Here is a 19,985-nt window from a genome sequence, read left to right as displayed (position 1 = left end):
AGAGTAGGAAGCAGGCTCCCCGTGGGTAACCCGATGCAGGACTCGACCCCAGGATCCCAGGATCATGCCACCCAGGCATCCCAGATGGAGGATTTTCAAAGGATAGGCAAAGACAAAGGATATTGAGGACACAGACAAGGAAGACTGGGTGGTAATAGGGGAAGTTTCAGAGCCGAGATCAATTTGACAGCAGATCAGAGACTTGAACCATATCCTCCTCTCCCCATGCTTCACCACCTGCAGTGGAATCCTTTACTCCACTCTCCATTTTCCCAATCTCTCCTGCCCCTTTCCCATTCTGTATACTAACTCCAAATTCAACTTATGAAATAACTAATTGCCTTGTGTCCAAAGGTCCAGTCCTATAGTTCATCCCTATCTCTTCACAGAGCTGTGATGTGGTAAAACAATGCTCAAAACGTGTGTTAAACCATAGGAGGTGACAAGCCAGGCTTGCAACAGGATCCAATTCCCCTCTGTATTCTGGTTGTTGGTGCTGTCAGTTGATTCTCTCAGAATAGATCAATAGTTATTTGGCCTGATTGACATCTCTACTTCTTCCTCTTTCAATCTACCGATTTGCTTTGCCAACTGATTGTGTCCTGTCATAATTAACTCCACCTTTATATCATGTTTTCTTCCTCTCTGATTTCTTTTTTCTGTGAAAACTCAAGCAGCTGGCTATCCAGTTTGGTCCAAGGGCCTTTATTAATCTTTGCCTTAAAATTTTTTTAGCTATGGGTGATTATTACTATCCTCTGTTCTTCTCATTTTATGCAAGAACATCAATTGTATACTTAAAAATACATGATTTTTCTGTAGCAGATAAAACAAACAGAAGCCAATATGTTAGTAGGGAAAATTTGATATTGGATTTTTACACCTAGAGATTACATTCGGTTCTTATAATCTAAGTTCACAACACATGTTCAAGTGATCAGCCCATAAGTCTACAGTACTGTCAGATTGTATCAGATCAGGGCATTTATTTAGTTATTTATTTATTTACTTATTTATAAGGTTTTATTTATTTATTAAGGAGAGACAGAGAGAGAGAGAGAGAGAGAGAGAGAGAGAGAGAAGCAGAGACACACGCAGAGGGAGAAGCAGGCTCCATGCAGGGAGCCCGATGTGGGACTCAGTCCTGGGTCTCCAGGATCACACCTGGGCTGAAGGTGGTGCTAAACTGCTGAGCCACCCGGGCTGTCCTAAACTGGACATTTCTAGCCACAAATCCACTCTCATGTTTTGACTAGGTTAGTACATATTCTGTCCTTAGCTCTACTCAGAATCTACACATCCCTTCAGGGCAACGCTACTGTTCCATTGCCTTTTTTTTTTTTTTTTTTTTAGAATCTCATCACTTCAAGTTCCATTAATGGCAAGGTTTGCAAGTAAATACTATCTGTACAATGTGTTCTGACACTTTTTTCCATGGCCAGTTTGTGTGATATTTTCTCTACTTAACTACCACAACTGAGCCTAATTTCCATTGCTTCTGGTTATAATTCACACTTTATTTATTTATTTAACTAATTAGGTAGTTAATTAATTAATTTTTTAAGTAGGCTCCACCTGGGCCCTGAACTCACAACTCTTGAGATCAGGACCTGAGCTGAGATTAAGAGTCAGATGCTTAACTGACTGAGCCACACAGGCGCCCCATTCCACTTTTTATTTTAAGTTTGGGATTTCTACTGCCTCCAACCTCCAGTGAAAATGGAGTTGATATTTTGTCTTTCTTTTCTCTATGGCCTTGAATAATATGCAGGAAAAGAAGAGGCAATGCTGAGTTTACACGTCCATCTGCATGCTGGAATTTATTCCTTCCTTCTCAGAACACTTTTTTCACGAGGCTTCTGGGACACCACTGTCTTCTGGTTCCCTCCCTACCATCCTGGGTACTTCTTTTTAGTCTCGCTTTTTGGAGTTGTGTGCCTTCTGGCCCTGCAAACCTAGTAGTCCTTGCCTTTCCCCTCTCACCCAATGTTTCACTCAGATTTAGAAGTCAGTCTTACCAGGCCCATAAAGCTTTGTTCTTGCTAACTCTCTGACATCAGCTGCTACCTTCTTTGGAAGCTCCTCTGGTCCCACTGACTCCTCGCTGTTCTCTGATTACACCAAGCACACTCCCATCTCAGAGACTTCATACCTGCTGCTCCCTCGAGCTGGAAATCTCTTAGATAATCTGACCCTCTCTCCATCCCTCCTTTCAAAACTCTATTCTAGGGCAGCCCCGGTGGCAGAGTGGTTTAGCGCCGCCTGCAGCCCAGGGCGTGATCCTGGAGACTCAGGATCCAGTCCCACATCGGGCTCCCTGCATGGAGCCTGCTTCTCCCTCTGCCTGTGTCTCTGCAACACCTCCCCCCGTTGCTCATAAATAAATTAATAAAATCTTAAAAAAAACAACAACTCTATTCTACTGTTCCTGCTCAAATGTTCACCTCCTCAGAGAAGCCTCCTATAATTTCCTTTCCAAAAATAGCACTCCCTATTGATCTCTATACCCATCATCTGACTTTAATTTTTCATATGATAACAACCAGACATATTACATTTTTTCTTGCTAGTTGCCATTTTTTTTGCTAAATTTGCCAACTTACTCATTGGATCTACTGATAGGAGTAGAGACTTTGTATCCTCTCTGCTTAGAATGTGACTGGTGTATAGCAGTGCCTAAAATAAATATTTGTTGACTATAAGAAGGCACCAATAACTGCATATTTACTGAGTGTTTGGCATAGGAGGGAAGATGAACAATAGTCATTACCAAAAAGAAAAAAAAAAAAACAGAGAAATAAAGGTTGAGGATGAGTACCAATCGGTTTCTATGAAAGCCAATCTTTCTACATATAAAAGTCAAACAGAACATGAAGAGCATTTATATAGGAGGGTGCTATTTGGAGGTTTGTTATCTAACGTAGGGTGATCATCTGTCTTGAGCCACTTCTAAAAGCCTCTAAAAGAGATTTCTCTCTTTTTTTCTTTTTTAGATATTTTATTTATTTATTTATTCATGAGAGACACACAGAGAGGCAGAGACATAGGCAGAGGGAGAAGCAGGCTCCCTGCAGGGAGCTCAATGAGGGACTCGATCCCAGGACCCTGGGATCATGACCTGAGCCAAAGGCAGATGCTCAACCGTTGGACCACCTAGATGCCCTACTAAAATAGATTTCTAAAATACTTTCAAAAATACCCTGAACTGGCCACTTGGGAACCAGTTTCCACCAGTTGTCTTCTATCTACCCTTGTGAACTCACCTGGGCGGCTCTGCCTTGGGAGTTCTTTCTTTGGTACCCATGGCTCTTCTCCTTGCTCCAACTTGAATATCAGCTCAGGTTTGGTGACGCAGTGCCCTGTTATGGGAAATGACATGGGACTTGGCAAAGCTGCTTAAAGTTCAGGCCCTTTGAAGAATCAGATGGGAGAAGCTTTAGAAGCTGTAAGGTGATAGGGCCTTCATTAAAAAAGACCTTTTCACAATGGAGGTGAGAATATAACATACTTTCAAGTTCCCTAAGAGGGTCTTTTAATCCAAAATCTCAAGCCTGAAACTCATGGGGCCTTACAGTGATTTGGTTCCTAAGATAGAAAATGCATGTCGTTGACAAGTGCATGGAAGCCGTGCTTACCCAGTGACACCAGATGCCTGTAGTTCTCCAGCATCACATCCCTGTACAGGAGCCTCTGGGCAGGGTCCAGCAGCTGCCACTCCTTCTGGGTGAAGTCCATGGATATATCCTCGAACAACACCGATCCCTGTAACAGCCCAGTCCTGCTCACCATGAAGTGCTCAAGATCAGATGGCATGGGAAATATATATGAGAATGAATTTCTACTGTGTTCATTTTTAAAAAAGCTTTTAGGGTGGAGAGAGAGGGTGAGGGGAAGGAGCAGAGGGAGGAGGAGAGAGAGAATCTTAAGCAGGCTCCATGTCCAGTGCAGAGCCTGACATGGGGCTTCATCTCATGACCCTGAGATCATCACCTGAGCCAAAATCAAGAGTCAGATGCTTAACTGACTGAGCCACCTGGGCGCCCGTACTGTGTTCATTGTTAAGAGTTTACCAGAAAATGTTACAAAGGATGACATAACCAGGTACCTTCCTTTATGTTATACTTTATGGAAGAAACAGAAATCATAATAGAAATATTCTGCCTTTATATTTATTAATTTATAAACAACAAAAATTTGAGTTCCTCTATATATCTAGAATGATTCTAGTTGTAAGGATGCTAAGGCAAAGGAGACAATGGTCCTGTTATTAAGGTGTTCACAGACCAAGAAGGAGACTTTCTACAAAACACATTCAGGCCCAATAATAATGAACAATACATATAAAATTAAGGGAGTTGCAAGTAGTGCAGTGTGACAAAATAGGTTGGGGGCTTTGAAGAGACTCAGAACAATTAGAGATATTTAGTGGTCAGACACAGAGGAATACTGGATTTTGCCCCAGAGACCAGTGGCCTCCAGATACTTAGTCACCCCATTAATCGGAGTTCCTAAGCATCCCTCAATGTATTAGCTTGTAAATTATGAATGTCTAGGACTCTGCAGCTAGCCAGCAAAAGTAAAGCTTACTTTCTTAGTTTTTTTTAGATACAAAAGAAACGTGAGAGGGCATTCTAATACCTTCTTTACATACCTATACTACTTGATTGTCTCATGCAGTTCTCTAGGGTGGATACCTGACTTTGGAGATTACTTCCATGGGAATGGGGACATATACATAAGTAACATGATCAGATTTATATTTTGAAAGCAAAGGCTTAGTAGCAGAGTGGGAGAATGTTTTAAAGCAGTGACTCTCATTCAACTTGATCTTGTCGGCAGGGGGTGAAGGGCATTTGGCAATGTCGGGAGACATTTGTGGTTGTCTCAACTGAGGAAAGGGTGCTTATGGTATCTAGTGGCTGGAGCCCAGAGATGCTGTGGGATATCCTACGATACTGAGGACAGCCTCTACAACAAAGGATTATCTGGCCCCAAATACTGATTTTGTTGAGAAAGTCTGGGAAGGGTTTTTAAAGGGAAGGGAAGGGAGGTCAGAGAGGAAGGTAATAACCATTATAAGAGAAGATTTTAATGTAGTAGCAGGGCCATTCAGAAGTGGAGTTGATTCTAAATGGAATTAATCAGCAGTTGGTTAAGGCAAGAGGGGAAATGAATGGAACACTACTCCGAGATTATCAGCACGAGCACTGGGTCAGTGCTGGTGCTGTATTTGGAGACTGACAACCCAGGAGAAAGAATAGGTTGGGTGAGAAAAAGATAGATAGATAGATAGATAGATAGATAGATAGATAGATAATAGAGAAATCCTGGACATGTTATACATAAGGCATCTGTGACATATACAGGTAGAGAGGTCACTACAGGTAGAGAGGTCCAGGTGACGGTTAGATATAAGGTCTTGGAGATCAGGAGGGAGGTCCAGGATTAAGGTGAAGTTTGGAAATCAGGAGTATCTCAGCGGTAACCGAAGCCATCTGAGTAGGGAGCTTGCCCACAAAGAACAGGGAGATGGAAGATTTGGAACCTAAGAGGGAGCAGGAGGGAGAGAAGACCTTGGCAACCAAAGAAACAGGAGTTAGTTGTAGTATCTGCACATAGAGCAGAGCAGGTCCATGATGGTGCTCACTAAACAGCCGTTGAATGAATGAAGCCTGTCTCAGAGGCCACTGGTGGTGACAGTTTCAAGAAGAGATGCTCCTAACTCGACATGATGGGCTGGGCACACACACTGATCTCTTCTGCTTCCAAAACTATAGCAGGGAGAGACATAACAACACCAGTACATGATCAGGGAAGAGGGGTGCAGGGAAGGGGGCTGTCAGCAAGTGACAAATTCTGACTGGTTTCTGTAAGCTATAGAGTAGGAGGCAGATACTGGAGGAAGTGTGCTCATCCCCTAAAACAAACACAGACTGTGCAAGAGTCTGAGGTTCTGTTCAGAGCCAGGCAGGATCTCCCAGCTGGGAAGCAGCTGTGGCAGGAGATGAAGTGGGCTCTGGGCTCAAGACCCAGAGGAATGAGTGGGAATATGAGGCCTGCCACATTCCTAGGTCGTTCTTATCCCTCAGAGGGGTTGGCTAAGGATTAACACTTGGGAGAACCTTCCCTATAAAAAGCAGGACAACTGCCTCCAGGAGTCTGCGTGAACTTTGCAACCCAAAAGAGAAGCAAGGTACTATGCTGAGTACCTGAACTCAGTCAGGTACTGAACCAGTCACAGCTTTGCTTTTAGGGCAACTCTAGGGAAACAGATCAACACCCTCTGTCATTGGGTAAGGCACTGCCAGCTTTGGCAGGGAGAAAGGAGGGTCCCCTGGGGCTCTGTCCCCCTCTGTACATCCTACAGAGAGGCCTGTCTGTACACATCTCCCACCAATCCACGTAAAAGGCCCCAGGTCTGTCTTTTCATTCGAGGGAAAAGCTGGCGGAGGAAACAGATCCTTATGCTGCCTAGATCGATCTTATGAGTTTTTTGCCTTTCTATTCACACAGAAAACTTTTTTAAAAAGGGCCTCAGATGCTGGAGGAAAAACAACCATTGGAAAAATAAACACGAAGAAAAACTGCTTAACAAATTGTTCTTTTATGTAAATAAAAACTAACAGCCAAAAAAAAAATTAAGTACCAAGAGGAATAGATTGGAGCCTATGAAAACAAAATTAATTTAGATACTGAAGACAATAATTTTTAAGACTTCAAACTGGTATCCCCAGATTGATGTCAGAGTCTCACTTCCATAAAATGAGAAAAGTTGGCTATGTGAAAAGCAAAGGGGCCCAGATAGTACAGATGCTTTTTTAATTTTTTTAAAAAAGATTTTATTTATTTATTTATATATTTGACAGAGAGAGAGAGAGCACAAGCAGGGGGAGTGGCAGGCAGAGGGAGAGGGAGAAGCAGGCTCCCTGCTAAGCAGAGAGCCTGATGCAAGGCTCTATCCCAGGACCTGGGATCATGACCCGAGCTGAAAGCAGATGCTTAACCCACTGAGCCGCACAGGCACCCCAGATAGTACGGATTCTGTTGCTGACTTAGGAAAGCCAAAAAACCTAAAACCCTCCAAAGAAGGCTGGAAAACAAAATGACGTGGGTGACAAAAATGAGCAAATCTCTTACCACACAGAATGAAAGCACAGGAAAATGAAACGGATGACAGGAAAGGAAAGGAGGACAGATGGACCACCGCGGAGAGCCACTGACAGCCTCCCAGGAGCTCTGGGTGGCAAGAACCAAGAGGAGGGTGTGAGGGAAATAATCACGGGAAATCACTAGAAGTGTCCCAGAGCACTTGAGTGTTCATCGGCAGGAGCTGTCCGGTTAACCAAACAGGCACACTGGCAGACGCAGCCCGGCGAAATAACTCAAACCCCAGGAAAGAGAAAAACTTGCAAGAAGAAAGAATAAAACAGGTGTGAGAACAGAAATGGCATTCAACTTTTCATTAGCTGCAGATGCTAGGGGATCCTGTTTACTCATCATACCCTGAAGGAAAAGGAGTCTGAACCCAAATGCTATAACCAATCATCCCTGTAACAGGGCAGAAGAAAGGTACTTCCAGATAGTCAGACTTAGAAAACGTATCACCCACACAGTCATTTTGTAAGATTCTCCAGAGGCCTCCATCAGAACTCAGCAATCAGAGAAGGAATACAACCAGAAAAGGAGAGTGTGGTGAGCAGAGAAGAGCAGGAAAAACTGGTTCCAGGTGAAGCAAGGGGGACTTACAGACCATGCAAGGAAAGAGGCATAGGGTAACTCAACAGGAAACTTCAAAAAAATATTTATAAACTATATGTAGGCAACATTTTTACATTTTTGGACAAAGCAACGTATTGTGAGCGTGAAGCCTGAGAGTTCTCGAAACTATAGAAGAAGAGCTGCTATGGTGATTGTTGGGGAAACTGAGGCAAGCTGTGATGGTCCAGTAACAGGCCATTTGGAATGAGGTAGTAAAGTCAGCCCCTGAAAATACAGAGAATGACTGGTCCTCTGGATGGACGGGGACTGCCAGAGCTCATGGTCAGCAGAGTGCACCCAAAAACCCTCTTTCTGCCTAAGTATGGTTCCCAGATTTAGTAACTAAAAACGCAAGGCACCCAGTTAAACAACAAATAGGTTTTTAGTATAAGTATGTCTCATGCAAGGTATACTTTATGTATCCTGTGTCTTATCTATAATCTCATGCCTAAGAGCTCTCCCATTCCAAGTTCTTGGACAGGCTTTAACAGAAGCAGATGGTATCTTACTCTCAAAAATGAGTGAAAGCTTGTAGTGGACTTGCATACTAAGACATATTTGACTTATATGGCCAAATTGCTTTTTTTTTTTTTAAGTTACCTCTATACCCAATGTAGGACTTGAAGTCCAACCCCAAGATAAAGAGTTGCTCTGTACCGACTGAGCCAGCCAGTTGGCCAAATCTCTAATGATGTATCCTTAGAACCATTCCAGCTAAAAGCACTTAAATCTATTATTTATACTTTCAGTAAAAAGTATAAATAATAAATTTCATAATGCTATTGTCCTAATTAAAAGAGTTAGGCCAGGTAAGGAATTTAACAGTGACTGGAACATGATAAGCAACTCTAAGTTGTAGATAACATTATAACGCCTTATCTTCATACTTCAGACAGCAAAAATAACCAGAAGATGTATATTAGAATTGAAATAATTGGGCAGCCCCGGTGGTGCAGCGGTTTAGCGCCGCCTGCAGCCCAGGGCGTGATCCTGGAGACCCTGGATCGAGTCCTACATCAGGCTCTCTGTATGATGCCTGCTTTCCCTCTGCCTGTGTCTCTGCCTCTCTCTCTCTCTCTGACTCTATGAATAAATAAATAAATAAAATCTTTAAAAAAATTGAAATAATTTTTGTTCAAGTAGCTAGAAGGTGTGATGTGATTGTTAACAAAGAATTCAAAAAACTATATTATGTAAAGAGAGAAGAGAAAATGGGAGAAGAAAAGTATTTAGAAGGTTTCCATAGAACCTGAGATAAAGGAGTCTATCTTCCTTAGATGGTACTGTGGATGAAAACAATCCCTGATGTCGACAAGAAGATAGGTTCATATATGCGTCACATACATCAACGGTAATCAATAAGACAACACAAATCAAAGGTAGACCTTCAGAGCCACCAGAAGAGGAAAAAAGGAAAGTCAGATAATATCACAGGAAAAAAGTCAAAAAATGAAAAAAATGAAGAAAAACAACCAATGAGAAAACATGGTCACTAATAAAAGGTGAAGTCACTTTTTCATTGAAAAAGTAATTAGTAAATAACTTACCTGGGATGTGTTCATTTTATCCTGCTCCTGGAAAAGTTTTGAGAACTCTGAGGCCAGAGCTGGAGGAGGGAGAAGGAGCAGAGCAATTATGAGAAATGGGATCTGTCCTGAAAGTCCTCGGAGCCTTTGCCTAGAAACCCACGCCTGGTAGCTGACAGATGGCCACACGGTGGGAGAATGTCTCTGACCCTTCAGAAGGGGCAGGTGCATGGAGGGGACTCTCATAACCCTTGTATAACTGTGGGGAGCTAAGAGAAGCATGCTTTTCATTGGGGGGGGTAATATTTATTTTACTGGTTTCTTACAATTTACAACTTTCTTTGATTTAATAGCAGAGAGATATAAAACAAGCCAAAGTCCAATGAAGAAAGAGTCAGTTAAACAAATCTTAGCATAGCAAGCATGACATGCCATGCTTTTGGTCATTATTAAACATGTTATATTTGAAGTTTTTGATGTCTGGGATTTACTTTATTTATTTTTATTTTTTTAAAAAGATTTTATTTATTCATGGAGACACACACACACACACAGAGAGAGAGAGAGAGAGAGAAAGGCAGAGACACAAGCAGCCTCCATGCAGGGAGCCTGACGTGGGACTTGATTCCATGTCTCCAGGATCATGCCCTGGGCTGAAGGCAGCGCTAAACCGCTAAGCCACTGGGGCTGCCCTAGGATTTAATTTATTTTTTAAAGTTTATTTATTTATTTAAGTAATCTCTATACCCAATGTGTGGCTTAAATTCATGACTCCGAGATCAAGAGTCAGTCCCACAGTCTTCCAACTGAGCCAGCCGGGTGCTCCTGGGATTGAAAACAATCTAGTCATGGAAGGTGGAAGGGAAAATTTGTGTGTGTGTGTGTGTGTGTGTGTGTGTGTGTGTGAGTGTGTGTGTGTATTTTGGGGGCAGGTATAGATGAAGCAAAATGGTCATAAGTTGATAATGGCTGAAGCCGTGACAAGTATATGGGAGTCATTACATTATTTTCTTTACTTTTGTAAAAATGTGTAAAAAAAGATGCAAGAAACAACAAAAACCTGACAGAAGTCTGCTCATCTACTTTCCTACATATCTATATATCTATATATATATTTACATTTTTTTTCATTTTTAAGTAATCTCTACATGTAACATGGGGCTGGAACCTACAACCCTGAGATCAAGTTTTGCAAGCTCTACTTACTGAGCCAGCCAGGTGTCCCTCCTACTTATATTTTTAACTCCTTGAGTTAAAAAATTAATAGGAAGCTCTGACAACAGGGATAGATGTGTTTTACGGAAGTCTGCTTTTTAATTTTTAATTTTTATTTTTTTAAGACTTTATTTATTTGGGGGAGAGAGAGAGAGAGAGCAGGAGCAGGGAGGAGAGGCAGAGGGAAGTGGACTCCTCGATGAGCGGGGAGAGATCACAGGACCTGAGGATCATGACCTGAGCCATAAGCCAAAGGCAGATGATCAACTGACTGAGCCACTCAGGTGCTCTATAAGTCTGTTATTTTATTTTATTTTTTAATATTTAAAAAGATTTTATTTATTTATTCATGAGAGACACAGAGAGAGGCAGAGACACAGGCAGAGGGAGAAGCAGGCTCCCTGTGGGGAGCCCGATGTCGGACTCCATCCAGGACCCCAGGATCATGACCTGAGCTGAAGGCAGATGCTCAACCACTGAGCCACTCAGGTGCCCCTAGTTGTTGTTGTTGTTGTTGTTTTTATGATAGTCACACAGAGAGAGAGAGAGGCAGAGACACAGGCAGAGGGAGAAGCAGGCTCCATGCACCGGAACCCGACGTGGGATTCGATCCCAGGTCTCCAGGATCGCGCCCTGGGCCAAAGGCAGGTGCTAAACCGCTGCGCCACCCAGGGATCCCCCCCCCCTTTTAAAGAGATTTATTCTCCTTTGGTTTCAGTGTCTCCAAGGGATTTTTTAAAAAGTTTTTTTTTAATTTTTAAAAAGATTTTATTTATTCATGAGAGACAGAGAGAGAGAGAGAGGCAGAGATACAGGCAGAGGGAGAAGCAGGCTCCATGCAGGGAGCCCGATGTGGGACTTGATCCCGGGACTCCAGGATCATGCCCTGGGTTGAAGGCAGTTGCTAAACCGCTGAGCCACCCAGGGATTCCCGGGATTTTTTTTTTTTAATTAAGAAACTTGTTTCAACTTAACTGAGCCACAGTGGACCGAACAGGGGCTTGGAAGTCAGGGGGCCCCAGTGGTCCTTTAGGTTCTGGGACTAACAAATAATGTAAACTGAGATTATATTAATATTAATGATACTGACAATACTTGGATAGCGCTTACTATGGAACAGGCACTGCTCTAAGTACTTTACATATGTTACCTCATTTATTCCTTAAAATAAAGCAAGGTGTAAGTAGTATTATTACTCCCAGTTTATAGGTGAGAAATTGAGGGAAGAAATGAAAGTAAATGTGGTAGAGCCGGGCTTTGAACCTTGGCAGTTTGGCTCCAGAAACCTTTTTTTTTTTTTTTAATTTTTATTTATTTATGATAGTCACACACACACACACACACACACACACACACACACACACAGAGGCAGAGACACAGGCAGAAGGAGAAGCAGGCTCCATGCACTGGGAGCCCGTCATGGGATTCGATCCCGGGTCTCCAGGATCATGCCCTGGGCCAAAGGTAGGCGCCAAACCGCTGCACCACCCAGGGATCCCCAGAAACCTTTTTAAAGATTTTTAATTTATTTATTCATGAGAGACACACAGAGAGAGGCAGAGACACAGACAGAGGGAGAAGCAGGCTCCACGCAAGGAGCCCGATGTGGGACTTGATCCCAGGACCCCAGGATCACGCCCTGAGCCAAAGGCAGGTGCTCAACCGCTGAGCCACCCAGGGGCCCCCAAAACCTTGTACTTAACCCTATGCTAATGACTCCCTCAGACCCAATACTGCTCACTTTTAAAGTGAGACGGGGTTACATAACCCCTGAAGCCCCTTGCTATACACCTACAAAGGCAGGAATGTGGGGGAGGGCGGTAGCATATCTATAAGTTCCAGGTAAGGGGATGGCCATGGTTTGGGGACTGTGCAGCATCCCCAAGAGGGACTGGAAGGAGAATAAAAACGGGAGGAGTTCAGGGAGGAGAGGAGCTGGTGTCTCCATGGCCGTCCTCCCAGACCACAACCTCCTCAACTGTCCAGTGGATGTCCTCATCCCAGAAAGCCTGCCTCTTGCTCACCTCTCTCTTGAAAGCCGGCCCAACCTTCACGGAGGGACACTTCTTGACAACCCCTGGTGCCGTGATGTTACTCAGGGCAGAAGGGTCACAGTCATTGCTTCCAAGCAAGCAGAGATAGAACCTGCTTGTTTCCTCGATCTGTGCCCTGCAGCTGTGCCCCGGATTTCTCTGGGTAGGGTGGGGATCTCCCAGGTGGGAATCCTGTTCCCGATGGCCCCACCTTCTTTCCTTACAAGAGCTGTGGGATCCAAGGAAATGTAAACCTGGCTGGAGGAGGTAAATTCACACAACGGGAATCTCCAGCCCAGGTCCCAATGGTCTCTGGGACTTCCCCACCCCCTACAACAGAAGTTCTCAGTGAGGCTCCCAGACCAGCAGGAGCAGCTACGGTCAGACACTGGATAGAAATGCAAATTTGGGGGCCCCTCCCAAACCTATGGGGTGGGAGACTCTAGGGGTGGGGCCTAGCCACCTCTTGGTTTTTGACAAGTCCTCTAGGTGATCCTGCCCTGCCGCAAGCTTATTTGGGAACCACTGTCAGAAAAATCTGGCTTGAGAGTCTGTAAACTGTTGCGGTCACAGGGCAGATGGACAATGAAGAAAGAGCAGAGAAGCCTCCAAAACCTGAGGGCTCTAAGCAGATGTCAAGAAATCTCCAAGAACTCTTGAGAGGACTCAGCTGGGGACACTCCAGGTTCTTCCGCCTGGCTCTGAGACTTGCCACTCTGTTAAGTGCTGTGAAGGATGCGCTGCTGGACAAAACCCAACACAGGATTTGGAAATAAAACTGTTTGAGGTTTGCATGCCAGCTCCTTCAGTTACTGTCCATGACACTTCACCTCCAGAGTCTTGGTTTCCTTCTTGGTTAAAATGGGATTAGTACCAATTTTACAGGGGGTCTCTAGAAATCAATAATATTCTTACTGAAAAGAACAGTGATAAAGGCAATTAACATTTCCCAAGGGGGATCCCTGGGTGGCTCAGCGGTTTAGCGCCTGCCTTTGGCCCAGGGCACGATCCTGGAGTCCCAGGATCGAGTCCCCCACATCGGGCTCCCGGCATGGAGCCTGCTTCTCCCTCTGCCTGTGACACACTCTGCCTCTCTCTCTCTTTCTCACTCTATGTCTATCATAAATAAATAAATAATTCTTAAAAAACAAAACAAAACAAACATTTCCCAGGTATTTACTGAATGCCAGGACCTGTGCTGAGTGTTTTACAGGTGCTATCTGATTCAATCCTCAGAACAACCTGGAGAGAGGTTATAGGAATAAGTTCATTTTACAGACAGGGAAACTGTAAAGTATGAGTCCTAGAGGCTCATCACTTGGCCCATGGAGACCCAGTGGCTGAGCTAGAATTTAAACTCATCTGAGTTCAAACTTTGGCTTTTTTTTTTTTAAAGATGTTATTTATTTATTCATAAGAGACACAGAGAAAGGGGGGTGGCAGAGAAGTAGGCAGAGGGAGAAGCAGGCTTCCTGTGGGGAGCCTGATGCAGACTGGATGCCAGGACCCTGGGATCACGCCCTGAGCCAAGGCAGGGGCTCAACCCCTGAGCCACCCAGGCATCCCCAAACTTGGGCTCTTCCATCAGCCCGCTACAGTGCAGACCCACCACCTGCCCTTAGCTTGCAGGCGTATAATAAATGTTCTGGGAATTCACTCCCACCTCCGCTGCTGTCGTGGATTTGACTCGCTGATGAAGGGTTAACCGGGGCACATGCAAATTCGAGGAGCTCCTGGAAACAGTTCTTTCACATTCAGATGTCTTTTCTCCTTGCACTTTATTCTGACCCGGAAACCCGTGCCCCTGTCCTTCTGGAACCTGCGGGAACGCAGCCACGCTGCTCTGTCCCTGGCTTTCTTTAGGGTCTCAGCCCGCGTGGGATTCGCTCAAGTTTTTGCTTCCAGCACGTGTGGACACAGACCTATCCCGCGCCCGGCAAAGCAACGGTGCAAAGAGGTTCTCACCTGTAGTGCGCATCCTTCGTGCAGGACTCGGCCCGAGCAGCGCGTCCACCACGGGTCTCCACGGTTACCTGCGCTGCGAAGCTGGAGACAAGGGAGCGGGCGAACAATGAGACAGAACTGCACATGCGCAGGAGCAGCTGCGAGGGACCAGTTCCCTGGGCTCCTCTGCGGGGAATCCATCAAATTCGGGACTCCGTTTCCCATCAGTCCGCGCGCCCCCTTTTCTTGGGGAATGTCGGAAGAGTCTCTGCCTTATCTGGTGAATTAGGTTATTTGTCCAAAATCATCTTTACTTTTGCTTGGAGCCCTGGTTCCTCCATGACTCCTGGATTAGGAATCTGAACCTGGTTCCACCTACGACCCTGCTCAGGTCATGATCCCAGGGATCCCAAGGGTCCCAAAGGATCCCCTTTGATCCCTTTAGACTCAAAGCTACCTTGAGGAGGAAAGGTAGGTATCCACTGCACACATGAAAACATAACATTTTAACTAAAGTACTAGGAATTTTAAAGCCCAGCACTATAGGAAAAGATTGATGCCCACCCCCAGCCAGTTTTCTCCCAGGAATGCAAACACCATCTCCACTCAAAATTAGATTTCAAAGTACACTAAGATTGTTCCTAAAACAGCAGATATGCAAAAATTGAAGGAAGATTTGATCAAGGACAGCCCTCATAATCTCCCCACCTGGAGAGGACCATGTTCAGTGATACTTTTGTTAAACCAGGACTCTAAAAGTTTCAATGTGTTATTTTGATCTTTTCATTAAACACATCCTGAATCATTTTCTGATCCTTTTAACTTTTTTATTTTGAAAAATTTCAAACCCACAGAAAGGTTGCAAGCATGATTCATTCTGCATGAACACTTGGAAATCATTTATTGATTAAATGACGCGATGTTAGCTTGTCCCATTTTTGGTAATGTTACCTTTGATCCCATGATTAAGATGATGAGCAGATCAATATCAATTGCTTCTCTTATGCCACATAAGAATGGTAGTAATAGGGATCCCTGGGTGGCGCAGCGGTTTGGCGCCTGCCTTTGGCCCGGGGCGCGATCCTGGAGACCCGGGATCGAATCCCACATCAGGCTCCCGGTGCATGGAGCCTGCTTCTCCCTCTGCCTGTGTCTCTGCCTCTCTCTCTCCCTCTGTGACTATCATAAATTAAAAAAAAAAAAAAAAAAAAGAATGGTAGTAATAGGGCAGCCCCGGTGGCTTAGCGGTTTATCACTGCCTTCCTCCAGGGGCTGATCCTGGAGACCCGGAATCGAGTCCCACGTTAATTGTTAACATTTTGCCACACTTGCACTCTCAATTCTCCCTCTGTCTTCTCCAACTCCTCACCATTTGAGAGTAAGCTGCAAATATGAACTATCACTCCTAAAACTTCAGTGTGCATCTCCTAAGTACAAGGACATTCTTTTATGTAACTACCACACAGTGATTATTCATATGTAGGCCATATTCAAATTTCACCCATTGTCTCAATAATAGTTTCTTTTTTTTTTCAATAATAGTTTCTATAACATTTTTTTTTCTTCTGATCCAGGATCCAACTCAGAATCATTCATTAGATCCAGCTGTCACACTGCTTAGACTCTTAATCCAGTTCCTCAGCCTCCACTGTCTTTCATGGCAGTGGCTGTTTTGCAGAAGACAGAGCAGTTTTGTTTCTGGTTTTTTTTTTTTTAAGATTATTTATTTATTTATTCATGAGATACACAGAGAGAAAGGCAGAGACACAGGCAGGCTTCATGCAGGGAGCCCGATGTGGGACTTGACCCCAGGACTCCGGGATCATGCCCTGAGCCAAAGGTAGATGCTCAGCCGCTGAACCACCTAGTTGTCAGTAACAGTTGTTTTGAAGAATGTTCCTTCATTTGGGTTGTCTGTCTCCTCACAATTAGATTTAGGTTATCTTTCTTTCTTTTCTTTCTTTCTCTTTTTTTTCTTTTCTTTTCTTTTCTTTTCTTTTCTTTTTTCTTTTCTTTTTCTTTTCTTTCCTTCCTTCCTTCCTTCCTTCCTTCCTTCCTTCCTTCCTTCCTTCCTTCCTTCCTTCCTTCCTTCCTTCCTTCCTTTCTTTCTCCATGAGAGACACAGAGAGAGAGACATAGGCAGAGGAAAAAGTGGGCTCCCTGTGGGGAACCTGATGTGGGACTTGATGCCAGGACCCTGGGATCATTACCTGAGCCAAAGGCAGACGCTCAACCCCTGAGCCACCCAGGTGCCCTAGGTTATCACATTTCTTGGCAGAAATTCTATTATCAGAGAGCTGTGTTCTTCTTAGTAAAATCACATCAGATCAGTTTCATATACGTGATGTTAGCTTGTCCCATTTTTGGTAATGTTACCTTTGATCCCATGATTAAGATGATGTGCAGGTCAATATACTCTTATATCAATTGCTTCTCTTATGCCACATAAGAATGGTAGTAATAGGGCAGCCCTGGTGGCTTAGCGGTTTAGCGCTGCCTTCTGCCAGGGGCTTGATCCTGGAGACCTGGGATCGAGTCCCAGGTCAGGCTCCCTGCATGGAGCCTGCTTTTCTCTTTGCCTGTGTCTCTGCCTCCCTCTCTCTCTCTCTCTCTGTGTCACTAACGAATAAATAAAATCTTAAAAAAAAAAAAAGAACGGTAGTAATAGGAAGTAAGTTCCATTGACAGCATTCAGTATCTAGGACTAGGTTATTAAGAATTTAGCTACACTTGTGGTAAACACAGATTAATGTATAAACCTGTGGAAACACTATGCTGTACACTGGAAACTAATATAACATTGTGTGTCAACTATACTCAAAAAAATAAGCAAGAATTTGGCAGAATTACACAAAAGAAACTAAAAGAAACTATTAGAAAGAAATCTGCTGGTGACATTAAAGATATGGCATATATTGTATTATAAAGACACATATTGTTGTCCTAGATGTGAAAGCTCGACATTTTTATAACAAAATTTCAATCAAAATCTCAATAACTTAAACAAAGAAACCTCCCAAATTTCAGTAACTTGAGTGACATGGTTTCCTTCTTTCCCTCCCTCCTTTTCTTCCTTCCTTCCTTCCTTCCTTCCTTCCTTCCTTCCTTCCTTCCTTCCTTCTTTCCTTCTTCTTTATTTTTACTTAACAGGACACATCTAAATTTCATCTGGAAAAAACAAACAAACCCTAGCAAAAAAGCTGAGACTCAAAAAAATTTTTTTTTAAAGATTTTATTTATTTATGCAGAGGGAAATGCAGGTTCCTTGTAGGGAGCCCAATGAGGGACTTGATCTCAGGACCCTGAGCCAAAGACAGATGCTCAATCATTGAGCCACCCAGGTGTCCAAAAAACAAAAAACAAAAAACAAAAAACCTGCAGTATTTCCTCAGACATGTGTATGTATGATATGAATGTAATATTCAAAACGTTGCCTCTTGCTCTTAGAAGAATAGGTACCTGAGCCCTCATAAAAATTTAGAGCATGTTAATAGTGGAATTTCCAAGAAGAGCACTGTGGGAGGAGGGGAGAAATGAGGTAGTCAAGAAATCATGTTGGGAAATGAGGGGCTGTGGGAGGAGAGGGCAAGCTTATGTCTCTAGTATGGACACATTATAATATATACATTTCACATCAACTCTTGATTTAACATTTGAACAGTAACCTACCAAGAACCCAGAGAAAATATGAAAGAGTTTTCTCATTTAATCTCTGGGCAGGGATGGCAAGCTATCAAACCATAAAAGAAATAACTGCTGAATTTTACTCTAGAAAAATCTAAAATCTTACTTTCAGAAAGAAATCAAGTAAACACACACTTGGACAATATATTTGTTAAATATGTGAAAGAAATGGTTTATTGACTTCATTTAATTATCTCTTACACATTTATAAGAAGATCACACTACCATAAAAATGATCGATGGATATGAAGGGGAAAGTAATAAAAGGGAAAATGCAAATGAGGAATAAATATGCAGAAGCAGCCGATAAACTACAAATAAAAAATGCAAATGTTTAAATACATTTTTTGGCCTTTACGGTTGGCAAAGATTATAAAGAAAAATTACATCCAGGGTGGACATAAGTTTGGGAAAATGTTCATTCTAATAAATTTCTATTTGGAATGTAATTTATAAAACAATTTGGAGGCCACCCTATATCAAGATTTAAAGGTGCATGTACTTTAACGCAGCAATTCTATTGTTAGAAATTCAACCTAAAGAAATAATTGTCTAAAGTTACATGTTTAAGTACATTTCTTACAATTTATGTTATCAGCACCACACTGTCAAAAATCTAAATCTAAAAAATCTAGAAAAACAGAAAAAGAAAAAAGAGCTTGTAGGAATCCATAAGGTAGGGAATATATCAGGTAACCATGAAAGATTATAATGCAGAGATACATTAACTGACATGGAGAGAGTTTACAATATTTTATTTATGTTTTATAGTATTTTAAAAAATAAAATTCTTCTTACACAGAAACATAAGGTGCTGATCTATTTTTTATAAAAATCATAAATGTCTTCTAAGGGCTTAAAAACAAATGTAAAAACCAAATACAGAAACTGAACTGAACTCCCCAAATTAAAAATTACTTTCATATGTAACAGTGGAACAGTCTATGCAAAGATTTTGCTTATAAGACCTGGAGAAATTCAAAACCTGCATTATTCAGTACTCGTATCCCCATAGGAAGAGATGAATAATAGGAAGAATGCATTCTCAGGGAGCATAAATTCACACCCATTGTGGGATGTATCTGCTTTAATACTGCTTTTTTTTTTTTTTTATTTCATCGGCCTTAGCTCTAATGTTGTATTGAGCGTTCGCCACTAAATTAACTGCACAGTGTATTATGGTGTTTGTTTAAGTGTCTTTGTAGTATATTATAACATCTAATTTCCACTTCAAAGTAATTGGTCTTCATGAATTTTAAGCCCCCTAAGAGCACTACCATTTAATGAATATTTGGTTGAGAATGGTATAGTAATTAAAATATTTTAAATTTTAATAACAGTGAATGCTAAAATAAGGGCCAAAGTAACAAAATCATTCAAAATATTCTAAAGCATTGGTAACACTGTGCTCATTCAAGGACATTAACAATCCCAAGCTTGCTTGTTAAATGGGTGAATTTTAGTTTATCTGCTACAATGACCTAGCCAAATCTCAGTAACATAAACAAAGCTACAATTAGTGCTCTTTACTGCTTATAACTGATGAGGTTCTTTACAATTTTGGAAACTCCAAGAGGCTGTATTATATTGAAATTTGTACCTATTATGAGACAGTATACTCACTGTTGGTTTCTTATAAATGTCCATTATCAATCATATTTAGGAATTTTCCTTCTATTCCTAGTTTGCTAAGGATCTTTAAAATCATGAATTTAAAAAATTATGATTAGACTCTGAATTTTAACAAATGCATTTTCTATATTACTGATATGACCTTTATGATGCTAATATATTTTTGCTTCACTGGTTAATTTTTAGAGTTAAA

At 42.4% G+C, this 19,985-nt stretch overlaps 1 protein-coding gene across 1 annotated transcript; it reads right to left on the bottom strand.

Moving 5' to 3' along the window:
• Window positions 1-890: 890 nt before the first annotated feature.
• Window positions 891-9,320, bottom strand: LOC121477818 (zinc finger protein 248-like). The gene is made up of 5 exons (XM_041732356.1): window positions 9,306-9,320; window positions 3,636-3,762; window positions 3,264-3,359; window positions 2,019-2,111; window positions 891-910 (listed from the first exon to the last, which is right to left on the bottom strand). The coding sequence occupies exons 1-5, from the start codon at window positions 9,318-9,320 to the stop codon at window positions 891-893; spliced, it is 351 nt and encodes a 116-aa protein (XP_041588290.1).
• Between the last annotated feature and the right edge of the window lie 10,665 nt (window positions 9,321-19,985).

The sequence above is a fragment of the Vulpes lagopus genome, chromosome 18 (genome assembly GCF_018345385.1).
Source record: "Vulpes lagopus strain Blue_001 chromosome 18, ASM1834538v1, whole genome shotgun sequence".
Lineage (NCBI taxonomy): Eukaryota > Metazoa > Chordata > Mammalia > Carnivora > Canidae > Vulpes > Vulpes lagopus.
The sequence above is the reverse complement of the archived record's forward strand: the minus strand, read 5'-3'. Positions and strand labels throughout refer to the sequence as shown.

Excerpts from the sequence above, each read along its gene's own strand:
- LOC121477818 (XM_041732356.1), bottom strand. Across the intron at positions 3,360-3,635 it reads CAGGCATCTGGTGTCACTGG|GGCACTGCGTCACCAAACCT; the intron begins GTAAGCACGGCT and ends TTCCCATAACAG. Across the intron at positions 2,112-3,263 it reads CCCAAGGCAGAGCCGCCCAG|AGAACAGCGAGGAGTCAGTG; the intron begins GTGAGTTCACAA and ends TGGTGTAATCAG.